Source organism: Caretta caretta, chromosome 13 (genome assembly GCF_965140235.1).
Source record: "Caretta caretta isolate rCarCar2 chromosome 13, rCarCar1.hap1, whole genome shotgun sequence".
Lineage (NCBI taxonomy): Eukaryota > Metazoa > Chordata > Testudines > Cheloniidae > Caretta > Caretta caretta.
In genome coordinates, this window is record NC_134218.1 from 8490648 (window position 1) to 8509905 (window position 19258).

Below are 19258 nucleotides of genomic sequence, written 5' to 3' on the forward strand. Positions count from 1 at the left end.
ATGTAATGTTTGCAATGGCTCTGTCTCCCCACAGCTGTTCCAGCTTTCTCTCACAATGATACTGGAGAACAGGTGCTTCCGGCTGGACAGATAATACGTAAGTCCTACTGTTTTCCTTATCTCTTTTTGAGCTCATTCCATATACTGCAATTTATTATTATTATTATTAGTGTTCATTATCATTGTAGCACATAGGCCCCAGCTGACATCAGGGTCCCTCTCTGGTAAGCCCCAAAGAGTCATGTTGGAAGAGACCATCCCTGGCTCAAAGAGTTTACAGTTGCCATTGACACAGCAAAGGGAGGGAGAAGGGAAATAATATTATTCCTATCTTACAGGTGGGGGAACAGAGGCACAGAACGGTTTTGGGCTTCATGCAGGAGTCTCTGGGGGGAAGTTCTTTGGCCTGTGTTACGCAGGAGGTCAGATCACACATTTGTAATGGTCCCCTCTGGTCTTAAAATCTGTGATTGAGGGACCTGTCCAAGATCACAGGGAATCTGTGGCAGGGCTGGAAACTGAGCCAGGTGCTCCTTAGTCCCAGTCTCATGCCTTAGCCACGAGACCATCCTTTTCCCACATCTGCATGTACTCATTTTCTTAGGCATTGGGGGAACTTCCAAACTCTCTGCCAACACCTTCCACTGCTGCAAATCTGCCTTGCGGGACATGTGCTTCTAGTCTGAATGTGACCATGGTAGTTTAATGCTTGGCAGCAAACTTTGTGTAAAATCACTTGCTGTGTCTCTCCCGTCCTTTCCCTTCCTCTCCCTCCAGCCTCTCTCTCGTAGATTCTAACCCTGAAAGCTCATGACTCATCTCCCCAGTCTTTTTGGGTCTCTTTGCTTTTCCCACAGACTTCTCCATTGTTTCACGTTTACTACAGATAACCTTTTTCTTCCCTCTGATATTTTAATCTCTGTTATTTTCCAGGCAGGTTTTTCTTTGCTGAGCTGGAATCTCTCTTTCCCTCTGGTTCCCACCCCTTCTGCCTTCCTCTCCCCATCTCTTCTCTTGCCCCACCCCCTTTTCATGGACCAGGGAGACCAAGGTGCCAAGAGAATCCAACTTGCCTGAGCTCTGCTGGGTTCGCACTCTCGTGCATCCCAGCTCTGTGGATCTCTGAAGTGCTGTTCAGCCTTGGGGTAACCAGAGTACACCGTGTAACTGGGGGATGCTGCTGTGAGCCAGCCCTTGAGACCTGATGGAGCAGCTGCCTTGATTATCTGAAGGTTTAGGGTCTCCTCACAAGACCCTTGGGCAATGGGGCTGTCCTATAAGGAATCATCACAGCATCCTGTGAACAAAGCTTCATCCCCATTTACAGAAGGCATTCTAGCCAGAGCTCCTGCTGAGAGACATAGAGAGAGGAACTGACAGAGAGTCACTGGCAGAACTGGGGTTTGAAGCTAGGAGTTTCTGGTTCCCTGTCCTGTGCTTTGCCCATGGGCCCAGGCTGTCAGCTGGCGGAGATTTGTTAAGTGCCTTTTGTTCATGTCGCCCCCTTTGCAGACTGCGATTGCAACGCCGCCGGGACGGAAGGGAATGCCTGCCGCAAAGACTCTCGAAGGGGAATGTGTGTGTGCAAACCCAACTTTCAGGGAGCTCAGTGTGATCAGTGTGCACCTGGGCACTACGGACCTGGCTGTCAGCGTGAGTGACTGGGGCCTATCATGCCGGTTTTCTTGATGTTCTTGCAAATGTCTCTGGCGGCTGCTCTGAACCGCACTGCTAGAAGCACACACCCCTCTCCTTGCTGGAAAAGGAGAATTCCTCAGTCCTGCTTCAAGTGACAAATTCCCTTGACTTTAGCTGAGATTTGCCAGAACAGCCTTGACCCGGCTGGATTCCCTTCCCCTGGCTGGGGTACTCTGCAGGAATTCCCCATCAGTTCAACAGCGGGCTCGGATGCTCCGGCAGTACAGTGCATTACGGCCATTCCCACATGGTTTCTTCAACTGCTCAATGGATGAGGGGTCACTTTGGGTTACATTTCTCTCTCTCTCCCCCCCCCCCCCCAATACTCCCCCATTCAAATGTCAGTTTATTTTATATCTGCTTCTCCTGCATCCTGAGAGGCACTGGGGCTGCTCGGGGTTTAACACTGTTAGCAAAGGCCTCTGGAGTCGACACCTAGTGAGCTCCCAGGACTAAAATCTTGGGCAGGGAGGGGGGCCTTTTAGCTGTAATTCTCGCACAGATGAGACTTTATTATTCTGGCCCAATCTTGGGAGATGAGTCCAATGAGGCCCCCAGGGCAGCCCTGCTCATCCAGTAGGCCGGTGTACAGGACTTGGGTTCAGCCTGCACAGGGCTCCCTCGTCTCTGTCTGAGCCTCTGAGAAAGCACCTTGATCTCTCCCCACCCCCCATGCGCACCTGAAGCTCCTGATCCTTTTCTTTCCATCCCCCAACCCCTATTGCCAGCCCGCTGCCTCCTCCGGATCCATGGGGGTCCTTCCACATGGTCCCTCTGTCACTGACCTTTCTGCTTCCACCCAGGCTGATGGCCTGTTAATGAGGAGGCAGGATGCCTGAGAGAGCACAGGCAGGCTGGGGAGGAAAAGTAGCTAAAGGCCTGGGCTTTCTTTCACTGCAGTGAGGAGATGCTTTCTGCTGGTTCCTAAAGGGGCTGAGAGTTTTAAGCTCAAGGATGGTGAATCTGGGGGCTTATTCCAGTGCAGAGCCCACAGCTGCTCCAGGCCGTGCCCACCCGCCATCCTGCAGAACTCCTCCTTGGGCTTTGGGGAACAGGCAGGCATTTCAGCTTCAGATTCTAATAAACCAGAGCTTTGGCCCCATGGCTTCACTGCTCTTCCTTGAAACACCCCCTCTCCCCCCAATTTCTGACCTTCCCCTGTCTGGCAAAGTGCCCCAGGACGGAGACGCACACACAGACACCCCTCTACCTCCCCGCCAGTTGCATTCGTCTCATGAAAACTCGGCTTGCTACCCCAAAGAGTTTGAATCTGGGTAGCCTCTAATAGGAGGCCTGGTGCTGTGTTGGGATTAGCCAGGGCTGTGAAACAGCAAAGGTGCCTCCTGATTCCTCCAGCGCCGCAGGGACTAGCAGGCTCAGCAGGTCACGGGGCTCCATTATTCTTTTCCAGCTTGCCAGTGTTCAGGCTCTGGCCAGTACGATGGCACCTGCGACAGCGAGACCGGCCAGTGCCTGTGCCGAACTGGATTCGAAGGGTATTCATGTAACCAATGTGCACCCGGCTACTTCAACTACCCTCTCTGCCAATGTGCGTAACTCTTCTTCCTTCTCAGATGGGCAGGATTCCCTGCTGTGGGGAGAGGTGGATGTTTACCCTCTGGACTTAGTATTATTTATTTTGTTGTGGCAGAAAGCACAATATCTATTTCTGCAATTGAGGGACCCCCCCACCGTCACAGGAGAGCAGGTGGGCAGTCTACTGGAGCAAATCACTCCTGTCTAGTCACTTACTGTTAGTTATTATTTGTATTCCCAGAGCGCGTAGGAGCCCAGTCATAGCCCAGGACCCTGTTGTGCTAGGCGCTTTGCAGATGCAGAACAACAAACAACAACAAAAAACAGTCCCTGCCCTGAGGAGCTTACAGTCTAGGTATAAGACAGGACCAGTAGGTGGATACTGACAAAGTGGGGAGAACAAGGAAACAGAGACAATATTAGTGCAGTCATCTCAGCCCACCAGCGGCCTAACCGTGTAGGGATCACAGCACAGGAGGGTTTTGGAGAAGGCAAATACATTAGTTGTACGGCAGTTTATGTCGAGTTCCTCCCAAGGCTTGGGCAGGTGGGTGAAAATGTAACAAATGGGCAATGGATACATCAGGGGGCCAACGGGGAGGTGGGAGTTGACATCTCACTAGGCTGTGCGAGATGGTAGATAGGGTGGGGATAGGCCATAAAGGACCTTGAAAGTTTGTTGTGATGGAGAAAAGGGAGCTAGTGGAGGGATGCAAACACTCAGTATTCAAGCACTGAGCAGTGCACCTAACACTCGTCTTGAGAGTGCCAACGTTCTCACTCTGGCTTAAAAATTTCCTCCCTGTTGTACCTTGAGCTTTGCTCCGTGCTCTGGGTGACGTAGCTCCAGACCCCTTCCCCACGGGCTTTTCTCTGCTTTGCAGTGTGCGGGTGCAGTGCTGTTGGGACGCTGCCAGGAGGCTGCGACTCAGGTGGGAGATGTTTCTGTAGGCCTGAGTTTGATGGGCCTCGCTGTGATCAGTGCAGCATGGGATATCATTCCTACCCTCGTTGCCAAGGTATGGTGGAAACGATGGGTTGCGGGGGCGGGGAGGAGATGCGGGTGGGATTGAGTGTCAGCAGATGATTTTGAGGGCCTCGTTTTTTGAGTACTCGCCTTGAGACCCCTTAGTGGGACCTGACTTACAGGAAGTGCTGAGCTCCCACCCTCTGAAAGTCACGACCCTTTAGAGGTGCTGTAAAGTGGGCACCCAAAATCACTAGTCACTTTTAAAATCTCGGCCCAAACCCCCTTGATTTGCCTTATAAATGGTGCAGACTTGGATGTCCTTAATGGTGTCAGTGTTTGGAGCACAAAGCTGTCATTATCAGTCCGTCTTTCTCGATGGAACTCCTGTTCTGATACGGTTTCCAAGCATGTTTTTTTTTTTTTTTTGTATTTACACATTAACCTACTGAACTTCCTCCTGTTGGTGAGCTTTGAATGGACTGTAAAATCCTGGAGGCTTTTTTCCTGGTTTGGCTGTGACTTCAGGGAGAAATGTCCCATGGTACTGTGATGGTTTTTTAAAAGGAAATTTAGTTCTGGGGAACAATACCGAAGAGATCCCTTGGAGCGGAATGACAGGTCTGCACAGATAATGCCAGTACAAGTTTTACACTCTCGCCCTGCGCCATCTCTCAATCTCCGACTCTGCTCCAAAAGGACCGTTTCTGTGAGTGGTCAGCTTCCAAGTCCCACCGCAGATGCTAACAATGGGGCCAAATAAATGAAAACGGCAGTGAATTTTGTGTGTGTTTGTGAAGTGGGGATTTGTCCACTGAGAACTGAAGAGCGAGAACTGTCACTCAGTTCACCTGGATCGCTGAATAGCCATCCAGTGGGAATGCTTTGGGTTGCTACAAATCTGTGCTTGATTGACACAACTAGTGATGCAGAGATGAAAAGACGTGGGTCTGATTATTTGTCTCTGTGCTCGCTAGTCCCCCTTCTCAAACCTCTCTTTATTCGTGTGCCCTTCTTTTGCAGCTTGCTCCTGTGATCCCCGGGGCTCAGTGGATAACAACTGTAGCCCAGCTGGTCAGTGCCGGTGCCATTCTAACTACGCCGGGCACACCTGTAGCCAGTGTGCACCAGGATTCTATGGGTACCCCAGCTGCACACGTGAGTAACTCCCTTCACATGGAAGATTTTGCTTATGGTCTTGCAGAGTAGAAGCAGTGTGTTCCAGACGGGGAATGATACATGCTGCTACATGCTTTGCATTGCTTTGGCTTGACCCCACCCTGTTCTCTCATCTCCCCAGGGCCCAGCTTTATATTAGAATCCAGACTGGGTCTTTATTACTGGAGGAGTCAGTTTTTATTACTTACTCTTCTCCTATTGGAATAAATACGTTCTCCCACAGAAGCGTTTTCTCTTGCAGGTTGTCTCAATTGCTAATGCTAATCCAAAGGCCATGGTGTCTGTCCCATAGAGTTCATTGGTAATTGTTAATTACAAGGGCCCAGGTCCGCCCATTCTGGTGTCCCAGCCCCCAGATACATGGAGTGTTTTAGGATTGGATTTGCAAAATACAGATCTGAATTTCCATGGGACATACCAAAATCCAGAATTATAGCCCTCTCCCCCCAAAACCAGCACAGACTGAAGGAGAAATGCACACTGAATTATTCCAGTTTGTTCCAGTGTTTGACCATCTCTAGTCAAGTATCTTATTCAAGTAACATGTTTTGAGCTGTGCTGTGCTTTCAGAATAAAATGCCAAACTGTATGTTCAGATTTCACTTCAGAACCAAAGATTTAAGGCGGGATTCGCAAATATATATCACTCCACTTGGGCCAGGTTTCAGGTGCTGAGGAGGGATTTCTGGCCTCAAGCAGAAGCTGTGTAAAGCTCTGAGGTCTTGCATAATTTTGAGGTAAAGCCACCATTGCGGCTGAGTTCCCTGAGCAAAACTCGAGGGCGCAAACCCCAGCAGAATCAAAACACAGGGCCGTTCTGACAGAGCCAGCCTGATAGTTCTCATGGCTCGAGCGCATCAAAGCTGTTCTTAGCTGCTGACTGTGAATGCTGGAAAACCAAGAGACCGAACCCACCAGCCCAGTTGAGGAAACACAGGCCTCCCTGGGGATTGTACTGAACCCCCTCCAGCTTCAGACAGGCCAGGAAACGACCGGCTTGTAAAGCGTTTATAAAATGCGATGAAGATCTTCTTTTTAATTGCTCTGAAGGCAAAGTGTTAATACTTGGTTTTTATCCCTTAGCCAAAAGGTTTAGTTGCAGCAAGTTTTAAATGCACACCTCTCATTAACACCCTGCTCTCCGGATTCCCCAGCTGTGACATCACTCGGATAGATCGGATAGCCAGGATCAGAATGCCCTCTGTGGGTACGTCTACACTGCGATAAAAGACCGAGGGCATGGCTGTGGCTAGCCTGGGTCAGCTGGGTTGGGCTCACGGGGCTTGGGCAGCGGAGCTATAAAATTGCAGTGTAAACGTTCAGAGCCTGAACTTCTACACTGCAATTTGTAACCCTCCTGCCTGAGCCCCATGAGCCTGAGTCAGCTGACCTGGGCTCTGAGGCAGTGCTGTGGGCTTTTTATTGCAGTGGAGATGTACCCAGAAAGCCCAGCGCTGCTGCCTGTACTCCACGAGTAGCCCCTTACTGTGCGTGCGAGCCCACTGTGTCTCACTCTGCTCTCAGTTACACCAGCCTAAATCCGCAGGAAGTCTGCTGAAGCCAGTGGGGCTACAGTAAGGGAAAAGGGGTGAGAATTAAATGAGAATCAGGCCTGTTAATTTCATGCAACTCCCCCATCCAACCCTGATTTTTCATTGGGTCTGCTTGCGTGGGGCCCCATCCAAAGCCAATTGAAGTCTTTCCATTGACTTCAAAGGGCTTTGGATCAAGCGCGTAGGGCGGTGCTATTCATATGAATCATGCCTCTGCATTAGTGCAGGTGGCTGCAGTGTGGTGTGTATTAACTATCCCCGTCATGCCCTGGGCAGAATCTCCCTCTCTGCCCCCGCCACCAATCAGACTGGAAAGCCAGATGTACACTTGTGCCTCCCAGCAAGAATTTACCGCTCATTAAAAAAATGTTCTGTGATACAATTTCCCTGAAGCAACAAAACAGCAGCATCGCGCCTTTTGCATGGTGCTAAATGTAGAAGCCTGGGTGGCAGCCAGCTGGCTTAGCGTTCGCAGCAAAAAGTGATGCCGGCACTATGCCCTTGAAGAGGCTGGAGGCTAGGATCAAACTGTGTCTCTGGGGTGCAGCAGCCTCTTTATTTCTTTAGATGAAAGAAATAACAGCTGAAGTGCAAATGGGATTTAAAAAATAGACGAACTGAGAGAGGGCAGTAAGCCGGAATTTGAAAATCCTCCATTGTTTTTCCAATACTAAGGATGTTTTGCTGTTGGAGGAGGCCAGTTAGGTGTCAAAGACATTGGCACACTTACTAGAAATACGTCCACAAGCATCTGAGAGGTGACTGGAAGCGAGAGGGCTGAATCTGTCTGGGACCAGGCTAGTTGACGACGGCTACACGTCTGCTGGGTGACATTTAAGTTGAAAGGGCAGTGAGATTTCGATATGCATTAGAGAGAAGCAGGTTGTCCAGGAGCGTAAGAATGGCCCTACTGGGTCAGACCAATGGTCCATCTAGCCCCACAGTGCCCGGTGCCAGATGCTTCAGAGGGGACGAACAGGACAAGGGCAATTGTGAAGTGATCCATCTCCTGTTGTCCAGTCCCAGCTCCTGGCAGGAAGCAGCACAATAATTTCCCAGCTCTTTTCCAGGACTTTTTGTTCTAAATTAGCAAATATTTTTGCATCTGTGCTACTAGCTCATTACTACACGCTGGCCCATCCCGGTGCGTCATGTTCCACGGGTGCTATTTGAGAACTCGTGGCCCCAGGCCTTGACAACTGAATGCTGCTCTCAGATGTTGGGTGTAATTGGCCCTCACCATGTATGTGATAAACTACATGGCTTTTGTTGTTCTCACTAGCCTGTGTGCTTTTGATTTTAATTGTCAAACGTTGAATGTGAGAGACATGTGTCCGCTGAAGTAAAACATTTGTTGTAATTAAACTTTATACCTCATGTCTGAGGAGGTTTATTAATTGGCTGGTCTAGCTATAGAGAGAGTCAGGCAGAGAGGGTAGCTTAGTGCCCCTGTTTTTCTTCTATGGGCCAGGTTCCCAGCAGGACTACATCTCCCAGGATGCACCATGGTGGATCAGCAAGAGGGGGAGACTGGTGACTCATGGGAAATGTAGTCTAGCTGGGGAGCCTAGCCCATAGAGGTGAGACTGGTAGCGTGAGGCAGTCTGAACTACAGTTTCCAGGAGGCACTGTGGTGGCATTTCCTAATCAAGGGTTTCTGAAAAATAAATAAATAAATAAATAAATGTTTGGTTTTTCACTGGAAAGTGGAAATTGGGAAATGTTGACAAATTATTTAAAAAAAAAAAAAAAAAAAGGAAAGAAAGATTGGGTAAAAATGTTATTGAGGGAGAGGAGGGAACATTTTCCGAGCCATTCTTTGGACCACATATATGTCACTTACCGCCTTTGAGCTAACAGGGCTCAGTCTGGCTCTGGCAGTGGACCCTCATGCTTTCAGATTACTAGTCCTGAGTTCAGTTTCCGAGGCTGCTGACTCTGCGGGAAACTGCATTATCTTATCCCCACTTCGCGCCCTCTAGCCGAAATGCACCAAGCATGGTGGGGATGGGAGTGTTTAAAGAATTACGTTCCTGCTTTGTTTTCTGTTTAAAACAAATGCTTTTATTTTAATCTGGGCCGTGAGTCCCTGTTGCCTTGCAGCTCTCAGCCTGACTGCCCACCTTTCCCTGTTCACCTGCAGCTTGCCAGTGCTCCCCAGAGGGCTCTCTCCACGGCACATGTGATCAGGAAACTGGACAGTGCAGCTGTCGCCCCAAAGTGGCTGGACTGCGCTGTGACACCTGCATGCCAGGGGCATACGGATTTCCACATTGTGAAGGTAGCATTGTCTTCCTCCTCTTCCTGCATGACTTGGTACAGCACATTCGTCCAGGGCTTCTCTCTACACCCTCAAGCCCAGCTGACTGTACCGGCCAACACTCGGAGCACTGTGTTTAAAAACACGCTAATAAATACGCAGGCCAGTCATCAACCCAGTGAAAGCTTAAACACAAAAGAAACCCCCCCAACCCCCCCAGTCTGCTCCATGAACAGTTTCTCCGTGTACGCACAGGATGACTCGGAGCATTAAGGGATCTATTTTAAACCTGCTACAAGCTGTGCTTTTTCTTGCAGTGGGCTCCTGTAACCCAGCAGGGTTAGCAACTGCAGACCCTTCCCTGTCTCCGGTGAGTACTTCATGTGCCCCTCAGTCTCTGTGGGCTGCTTTGGGTTTCCTTTCCTGCAAACCTCACTTGTTTTTCTTCTCTGGTCTCAGAATTTCCTACTGTGTCACAGGCTCTGCTCCAGGTGCAATGCAGAGAACGGCAGCTTCCTGCTCTGCAGAGTAGTAGACCTCTCATTTGTCCCCTGAGCTGCAGGTTCTGTGATGCTGCTTGAGCCCCTGGCGTTCTCGCCTAATCCTTGTTTTTCCCCTCTTTTTTCAGGGTTCCTGTGCGTGTCGGGCATATGTCGAAGGTCCAGCTTGTGACCGGTGCAAACCGCTCTACTGGAACCTGACTCCAGATAACCCCCATGGATGCACAAGTAAGGAACTTACATATAAGAGGAGTCTTTGGAAGGCAGTCCGTTCCTCTAGAGGTTTAAGGCCCAAACCTAGGCCTTGGGAGGCCATCTCCATTTGAGTAGATATGATTCCCTTTTCTCCATTCCCATCATTTCCACCTTCAGTTATGACACGAAGAGTTAGCATCCCAAGTGACAGGACTGATTTTGTGATCCACATTTAACAGGGGGGATGGGCCCAACCTGGGACCCTTTAGAAAAGAATGGATCCAAGGATTTGTTTTGCCAGCTCTCTGCCAGGATCAAACTCAGCCTTTCCCTCAGACTTCACACCAATACAGGTTTTACGTGTGTAAAACAGGAATGTGCGCTTACAAACGTTCATGTGCAACATCCAGGGCAAGCTTGAGGCTGTCTGAAAATCCAGCCCTTAGTCTGTCCTACTCTGGTTAGTTTCAATCCATAGCAGAAGCCAAGAGCTGGTTTATTTCCTCTCTCCATCCTCTTGGCTTCTATCATGTCTGGTTTCCTCTGCTGCAAGGAACGTTGGTGTCAATCTGAGAGTTTTTAATAGTGTGTCTCTCTCTCTCTTCAGGCTGTCAGTGTGATACCAAGGGCACCATCAGTGGAGTTGCAGAATGTCAGCAAGTAAGATCACCCCCAAAGTTCCCTATGTAGAACTAGATTCCCTCCCCTTCCTTCTCCCCCCCATGCTCCCTTTAGAGTTAGAAAAAAGCCCTTCATGTGTGTAACAGCTGGAGCTCTCCAAACCTGGCTCCCGCAGAACCACTCTCGGTTTACACAGTGTCCTGTCCTGACGCTGTCTGCTCAGAGGTTGCACCGGTGAGTTCTGGGTGCCCTTTGTCAAGCTGAAACTAGAGATCATTTATCCACATTGATCCCCTCGATCTTCTCCATCCTGTTGATGTGGCGCAGCAGCCTGGACTTGCATGAGGACCTGGGTTTAGAGCAGAGGTGGGCAAACTACGGCCCGTGGGCCACATCCGGCCCGCAGGACCATCTTGCCCGGACCCTGACCTCCTGGCCGGGGAGGCTAGCCCCCGGGCCCTCCCCTGCTGTTCCCCCTCCCCCACAGCCTCACCTCGCAGTGCTGCTAGCGCTCTGCAGGGCAGCATGTCTGGCTCCGGCCAGGCGGCACGGCTGCCAGACATGCTGCTCTGAGTGGCATGGTAAGGGGGCCGGGGGGTTGGATAAGGAGGAGGGAGCCCCGGGGGGCAGACAGGGAGCAGAGGGCATTTGGATGGGGCGGAGGTTTGTGGGGGGCGGGGGGCAGTCAGGGGAGGGAGCAAGGGGGTTGGATAAGCATGGGAGTCCCGGCGGGTATGGATAGGGGTTGGGGCAGTCAGGGGACAGGGATCAGGGCAGGTTGGATGGAGGTGAGGTCCTGGGGGGGTGGTTAGGGCGTGGGGGTGTGGATAGGGATCGGGGCAGTCAGGAGACAGGGTGGGAGGTCCCGGGAGGGGGTGATCAGGGGACAAGGAGCAGGGAGGTTGGATGGGTCAGGGGTTCTGAGGGGGGCAGTCAGGGGGCGGGAAGTGGGAGGGGGTCGGATAGGGGGCAGGGGCCAGGCTGTTTGGGGAGGCACAGCCCTCCATACAGTTTTGCAACCCCTATGTGGCCCTTGGGCCAAAAAGTTTGCCCACCCCTGGTTTAGAGCCTACATCAGGATTGAGGGAAGAAGACATACGGTCATTCAGAGTTTGTGCTTTGGCCTACGAGAAATGGAAGAGTCCTATTATTGTGTATGTATTGCAGTAGCACCTAAGGACCAGGGCCCTCTTGTGTTAGGTGCTGTACAACAAAAAGACAGTCTCTACCCCAAAGAATTTGCAATCTTACTATGTAGTAATCCACTCAGAGCCCAAGCTAGCTGGAAAATCTTTGGCAGAAGCCTTGGAGGGAGACTGCAGAGTTATTTGACAGGGGTGGCAGACGTGCAGTCTTCTCAGTAGCCATCACGGTCTTTGTTGTATCTGTGGGGCTGGGGAAAGGTAAAGGCCTCTGAATAATATGGTGGACCTCAGCTACATCCTGCTGCCCATGGACTTGATGAAGACTGGTTTTCCTAAGGAATGTTCCATGGTAGCTTGTGTTAAGGGATTGTCACTAAAGTCTTGTCGAGAGTGGGAATTATAGCCAGTGGTGGTGGTGCCCCGAGACAGCTCTACTAGTGCAAACCCCAGTGTAGACATGCTGCGCTTGTGTAAATCGTGATTTTGCTCTGGCCCCAGCCCCCTTTTACACCAGGGCAGTGCATCTGCATTGGGGGAAGGCCCCAGGGCAGTTACAATGGTGTAGCTGTAACAGCACAGACACTCCTCAGTGAGGCAAGGCCGAATTATCTCCCCAAGGCAGCTCGCATAGAATCGTAGAATATCAGGGTTGGAAGGGACCTCAGGAGGTCATCTAGTCCAACTCCCTGCTCAAAGCAGGACCCATCACCAATTTTTGCCCCAGATCCATAAATGGCCCCCTCAGGGATTGAACTCACAACCCTGAGTTTAGCAGGCCAGTGCTCAAACCGCTGATCTATCCCGTCCCACCCCATACTGCTTGCCTATCCTAGGTAAAATGGTATTGCTTTCCATTAAGTCTGTGGCAGTGGGCACATTATAACAAGGATTTAGCTGTTTGTAAGGGGAGTCAAGTGCTTCCTTTCTTGTATGTTCACCATGCTCTTAAATAGTCTAACCTTAGGTATTGATCTGGCCCCAGTACAGTATTATTTATTGGCTACATTACGGGAGTGCTTACGAGCCCTACTCATGGACCAGGACCCACCCCATTGTGTTAGCGTTTGAGCACCCCGCAGTCATTACTGGATTTCTCTTCACAACACCTGGTGAGGTAGGGCAGTGCTGTTAGCTCAGTGTACAAGCAGGGAGCTTAGTCTCACGCTTTCCTAGGAAAGCTCTGACAGACCTGGGGATTGAACCTGGGTCTCCAGAGTGCCAGGCCTGCGCCTTGACTACTGCACCATCCTTCCTCTCTCGAATGCTGGCTTGGTTGTGCTAAGTGTTGAGGAGAGGCAGAGCCACGCCCATGGGGCGCTGACTAACCTGGTTGTCTCCTAGGACAATGGGCAGTGTTTCTGCAAACCCAGCGTCTGCGGCCAGTTGTGTTCCACGTGTAAGGATGGATCCTTCAACCTGGACCATGCAAATTACTTTGGCTGTCAAGGTGCGTACCCTTCTCTCTTTCATGAGGTGCTAGATCTGCCAGCTGGTGGAAAACCGAGCAGAGGAGCTACATGTCTGGGTTCTGTGGGACAGAGTACGGAGGCCTGGAAAACAAAGTGGGTGAGAGCAGAGGGTTGGGCTGTTCTACCAGAAGTGATAGAATTTGAGCACCTGATTTTGATCGGAGTGGATCAAATGATCCACTCGTTCACTCCCCTCCCACTAAGGATGGAAGGGGAACCAGATGAGGGTGGATGCCTGGACTTTACTACTTGCCTTACAAGCTTGTACTTCTGTTTCCCTGTGTGCACATTAATGCCGGTGATGAGAGGCGAAGCAGCAGAGGCTGCCGCTGCCTGTCGCCCTGCGCAATGCCCTCCCCCTCAGTGATGCGCTACAGCGGTGGCGATGCTGGGGGATCGGCGGTGAGCAGGGCTGCTGAAGGGGTTTGGGTTTAGAGGCCAGGTCGGAGCTTGGAGGGCTCACTGAGAGGATTGGCAGGCCTGTGTTCTTCTCAGCAGCCACCAGCAGTCTTGAAATAGCTCAGCGCTGCGCTGGAAGAGAAGCTGATCCAAGCAGGGGCCGAGCCAACATGAAAATGGATACAATGGAATAAAAATAGAGACCTCGGTGGCCCCACCCTTTGGCGTGCGACTTTGATTAGTGCTATTCGGAGCTCATTAATGTCCGTGGAATGTAAACACGTGTTTCCTGTCCACAGGCTGCCGGTGCGACGTTGGTGGGTCCATCGGGACGGCGTGCAACGCGAGGACCGGAGCCTGTCACTGCAGGCAGAATACACAAGGCCCGACATGCACCCTGTAAGAGGCTGGCTGTCACTACAGAGCTGCTTGGTGTGTTCTCTCCTTGTTCCTTCAGCTGGAGACTTCTCCAGCGACCCCTCCCCAGCTAGTGGGCCATGGCCTTGGAACTCTGGAGGCTGCGCACGCCTCCCACCCTCTGTCACCACAACTGCTGCCACACATCTACACCCTAGCGTGTTCACCCCTTGTTGGGGACCCTCCTTTCCTGCCCCTTCCATCCCTGAACAGCTGGAAAGAAGTAAACTCCACTCCAGCTTCTCTCCCCATTATTGGGAAGAGGGAGTCCCATACAGCATTGATATGGAGCTGACAGGTGCAGATACCATCCCATTTGCTGGCTTCTTGGGGGCCCTCCAGGATGCAGCCAATCGTGGGAGTAGTGTGAAGTGAGTTCCCTGGACTGTGGAAACCAGGCTTGTAATTATACCTATTGACTCTCTTTCTCCAGGCCTGCAAGGGACCATTATTTCCCTGACCTCCACCACCTGAAATTAGAGTTGGAAGAAGGCACCACGCTGGATGGCCGGGCCGTTCGCTTTGGCTACAACCCCCTGGAGTTTGAGAATTTCAGCTGGAGAGGATATGCTCAGATGTCTCCCATTCAGGTATGATTTACGGGCCTAGCCCCAGCCTGGGCTCCCTACCGGGAGAGGACGCAGAAGGCTAACCATTTGAAGCGCTGTAGACGTGCGTCTTATTTTAACCCAAAGAGCTGCTCTAAACCCAAGGTCATGTGGTGGCCAGAACAAACAGTGCAGTGTAAATATAGTCTGTTTGTGCAGATATTTCCTGTAGCATTAGAGACGGAATAGACTGATGAGAGGAGATATCCTAATTCAGGAAGCCCTGCTCAGGAGGTCAGACTAGAGGATCACAGTGGTCCCTTCTGGCTGTATGATCTATGTATCCTAATCCAGTTACTGGGAAGCCTCCTATGGGGCTTTCTCTATACAATGCCCGCAGGTTTCCGTAGGGCCCTTTCACCTGCTCTTCTCTTTCCTGCCACACTCTACATAACTCCCTCTCCCCGACCCCGAGAAGGAAGCCACTCCTTCCCCATTACCCTATGCAGCTTATGCCCTTTGTGGCTGCTTTGACTGGACCGTTGTTGAGTGTAGATGATTTTCTACATGGTCCCTAGGGGCGAGGCTGTACCAGCCACTCACATTGCTCCCTCCAGCTTTTCCCTCTGCGAACCTTCCATCTGCACCGCCCCTATCAGAATGTTGAGTGTGTGTCGGAGGAGGGACAGGGCGGTTATATAGCAGCCATACAGGGTTGTCCTGTGTAGCAGGTTCTTTATCCTGACCCTTGCTCTCTCTCCACCTGCAGCTAGAAAATTCTTTGCTTTGCTTTGTTGCTAGGCTAGGCTGGGTTTTCAAAGGGGCTGAAGGGAGTTAGGCTCCAGATTCCCACAGAATTCTGGTGGGGGCTGGACACCTAACTCCTCTGGGCTCCTTTTGAAAATCCCAGGCCGAGCAACCAAAGACTGTTAAGTGAGTTGTTCGCTTTGCTGCTGGCTTTGTTTGGTATCCACTGGCTGCATTAGAGACTCCACTGGCGTTAAAAGTCAGGCAGGTGTGTGGCTTTTGCCCCTCTTCCGTGCAAGCTCATTCCAATGTGCCCTTGAGCAAGAAGCTCAGGCTGTGACCGTGGAGCTTTAACCCTAAAACCTAGTCTTTAGCGTCCCTTGCCAGTATATTTTCTCAAGGGAACGGCCCTCCTTTATCACAGCCAGTTTATCATGCCCATGGAGGGTTTGATTGGCAAACCTCCTCTTGGTCCCTTGAGCCCTGGCACAGGAAAGCACTTAAGCATGTGCTTAGATCCTGTGAAAGTCCATAGGACTTTAGCATGTGCTTAATGTTAAGCACATGCTTAAGTGTTTTCCGAGACAGGGATGCTTTTCTGAATCAAGGCCACGTGGCAGCTCTTGAATAAGTGGACACATCTCTCGGGGGTGTCTTCAGTCGGCATTGCTGGTTGGTAGTATTTCAAGTGTAGGAGAGAACTCTGTGATTTCCATTTGCAGCCTCTCTGCAGACATTTGGGTGGCGAACCCATGAGCACAGAGACAGATGGCCTTGGAGCCGCCTGTGGGCTGACTGTAGTACAAAGCACCAAACCCATGTTACGTTAAAAATGGAGTCAAACCTTTTGTTAAAGTAACCTCTTTCCCTAGCTTGGAATATGCCCCCCAAAATAGCCCCTCCACCAAACAGCACCCATCAGTGCTAGCCAGCTTCCATTCCAAAGCTGACAGCTAGGAACGCTCTCCAGTTAAACACTGTGGCCAAGCAACCTAAACGCTAGCGTGTGAGAGTGTCTCATAGGTGGAGCTGCTCTCCTGGTGCATGCCCCCTGCCTCCACCTCTCCCGCCCACCCACCTGTGAAAAGCATGGAGAGGGAGGAGGTTAGGTAGGTGCTTGTAAAGTGCACTTGGTAGCACCTGTGCAACGCGTTCTCTTGCTGCCCTTTTCACCCTGTTAGGCTGCGTGGCTGCTTGACTCCTCCTGCGCTGTGGCATGTTGCTTAGGGATCAGTCCCCCGAGCTGCTGCACTGGGGCTGGTGGCTGTTGGCGGTGGAGGTGATTTAAGGTGTTGCTCTGCTTCTCTCCCCTTTCTCTCTCCCACCAGCCCAAGGTAGTGGTGACTCTCAATGTGACCTCCCCTGACCTGTTCCGCATCGTCTTCCGCTACGTCAACCGGGGGCCGGCCAGTGTGGAAGGGAGGGTCTCGGTCCTTGAGGAAGGAAAGTTTAATGTTTGTGGCAACTGTAAGTGCGTTTCTCACTCTGAGACTAACCAAAACAACCCCGCTTTCTGCAACCCCTCCGAAACGCCGCCCGTTGGGACTTCCTGAGCTCCTCCAGCGTGCCAGCCCTAGGCTTCTTGGCAGCTGCTCCCCTGTGTCATGCAGAGGGGAGGGGGACTAGAGAGAGAAGCAGGCAGGCAGGCAGGCAGGTACCGCTCTCCCACAGGACGGGTGATGGGCCCAGTGCCGGCCCCACAGTGATGTGTGCCCAATGTGCTTGTGCTTTTTGCAGAGTAAAGTCAGAATCACGGTAGACGTGAAGGAGGCAGAGCTCTATCTATTCCATGTCATCCTGAGGTATATTAATTCAGGAGGTGCCACTGTGTATGGCAAAATTACAGCTTATCAGCCACGAAGGAGAGGTAAGGGTCCCGCACTGCTTCCCCACGCCACTGCTGCTTCCTCCCCTCCCCCCGCAGTCTCCTGTGGACATCACCGTATGGCTTCACTCTGGAACTCCTGGCCTCCAGAGCCGAGGGCTGGACTGAGGTGGCACTTCCCCCATTTAACAAGCCGGCTCCGCAGCAGCCACGGCCCCAAGGGGCGCGTGCTTGTCGACTTGGCCGGTATGGGAGGAGGCAGCATAACGTTCAGATGAGGCTTCCCTGCCTGGTGCCCCCGAAGGGACAGGATGGCCCGGAAGGCCCTTGCAGAGCCTGAGAGGAGTAGCTACGTGTCCAAGATGGGCCACACAGGTGGAACCAGGTCCAAACATCAGCATTCGGACCCGGGGTTTATTTTTTCAGTTCCATGTTTCACTGGCGGTTGGTGAATGAAGTACCAGGACATGCAGGAGGGGGATGCGCTTCACCTGTCCGTACACTCCCTACAGCCGCCTTCTACCATCAGAGCACGTCGCCTTGCATTTTAAAGCCAGAGGCAGTAGCGGGAGACCAGACCCCCACTTCCTGATTCATAAGGACATGGCGGAAGAACCTGTTTTTTGGCCTTTGGGAAGTGCCAGGTGGCCTGGCCTGGCTGGTGTTTAACAGGGTTTCCCATTTGCATTTTGGCAGTGGCTCTAAGCTGGCTGCACAGGCTCCGATAACCCATCCTGTGCAGGCAGGGAAAGGAAGAGCCAGCAAAGACAGCTTGAAAGGCAGAGACCTACGTTTTGTATGTACCAGGAATCAGCAACTTGTAGGCAAGAGCACACGGGGACAGATGGTTTTGTTTTTTTGCGGAAGAGGATAAAAGGGCTTTACCTCCCTGCTAACTAACATGCACAGACGCGCACACAGCCTACTGCTAATGCCTCCTCTCAGCTAGGCCAGGAGATGGGATCTGGGGTTTGCGCCTGTCATTGGCTTTCTCTTTTCTGGCAGCTCAGAGCCCGTCTGCTTCTCCCCTGGGCTGTTACCCAAGCAGCAGCTTTCTCTTTTCTGGAGCTCATGCCCCAGGAATGAGCATTGCCATGCCTGACCTGAATGCCAGTCCTCCTGGAGCTCTTTGCTTCACCAGAGCTGCCCTCTCTGTGAGACCTCACTGTCTGAGCCCCTGTGCTGCTCTCCCTTCTCCACAATGCACGATTTTGCTGGGTGGCTCCTCTCCCTCAGGCAGGGTGATTTGGCAGGTGCCTCGGAAGGGCTGGTAGCACTAGGCTGTCAGTGACAGCAGGAGACTGTAGGAGAGCAGCTGGGCGTTGCCTCTGGCCCCCCTGCACTCCCAAGCTTGGCGTTTGAAACCTGCTGTCATACCCGCATGGCAGCATGCAACGCTGCCACCAAGGTATTCCAGGCGGCCAGTGACTGATTGTGTCCCTTCTGGAACAGTCCCATAGGATGGCATAGACAAGGACTACTTTCTATAGGCTGGCTCAATAAACCCTATAGAAAAGTTGTCCCTTTCTATTAAATTCTGTCAGATTTTTAAGGGATTCCTATAGACCCATATTGGCATGGCCCCTATTAAACCCTATAGGTTGGTTTTCCACAAGGAATGACTTGGAACTGAGTCAAGCTTATCCCTGCCCACTCTACCCATGCCAGGATGGCGAAGTGACTCCTGGTTTCTGCAGCGTGGCAAGTGCTCAGCCTGGTGAGGAAAAGGAACAGTAAAATTATGCTCCAGTCTTCGTGCGCAGCCACCTTTTGCATTTACTTTTCTGAAGAGCGAGTCTCTGCAACCACTTGATGCCACGTGTTTTTCTGGCAAAATTGTGTCTGCAGGTTTTTTTCCCATATGTGGGAACTCCAGTGTCCATTTGCAAAGTGCATTTGCTGGCAGAGGTTAGCTAAACTGTCTCTGCAGGGAAGTTCTTGAATTGCCATGTACGTAGAAAATTGCAGTCACTGTAGAGGGTGGTCTGAGGCCCCTTCGACAATCTGTACCATGAAAGCCAGCAAGTTTCAAAGCCAGCTGCAGCGATTTCTTCCTCAGGAGAACTAGCCCAGTGGGGCAGTTCTCACAGAGACCCTGCAAGAGAACGGCACTGCACCCACCCTAGCATGTCTTCCCATCTGCTACATTCAGCCTCTACTCATTCATCGTCAGCTGAGTGCTGTTTCAAGGAGCTAGGT

The 19258-nt window shown here is 51.6% G+C and overlaps 1 protein-coding gene across 3 annotated transcripts in view; it reads left to right on the forward strand.

Annotated features, from left to right (window-relative positions):
* The window catches only part of LAMA5 (laminin subunit alpha 5), a 163581-nt gene that overhangs the window by 88849 nt on the left and 55474 nt on the right, over positions 1–19258 (forward strand). For 2 of the 3 annotated variants that reach the window (XM_075118705.1, XM_075118706.1), the window contains exons 11-23: positions 35–97; positions 1513–1653; positions 3110–3247; positions 4119–4253; positions 5225–5359; positions 9077–9214; positions 9511–9563; positions 9822–9921; positions 10496–10548; positions 12996–13101; positions 13822–13921; positions 14373–14529; positions 16563–16701. In XM_075118705.1, the coding sequence (XP_074974806.1) occupies positions 35–97; positions 1513–1653; positions 3110–3247; positions 4119–4253; positions 5225–5359; positions 9077–9214; positions 9511–9563; positions 9822–9921; positions 10496–10548; positions 12996–13101; positions 13822–13921; positions 14373–14529; positions 16563–16701 (1458 nt within the window). Of the gene's footprint in view, positions 1–34; positions 98–1512; positions 1654–3109; positions 3248–4118; positions 4254–5224; positions 5360–9076; positions 9215–9510; positions 9564–9821; positions 9922–10495; positions 10549–12995; positions 13102–13821; positions 13922–14372; positions 14530–16562; positions 16702–16971; positions 17102–19258 lie in introns of all 3 variants that reach the window. The other variant, XM_075118707.1, reaches the window with a different exon arrangement.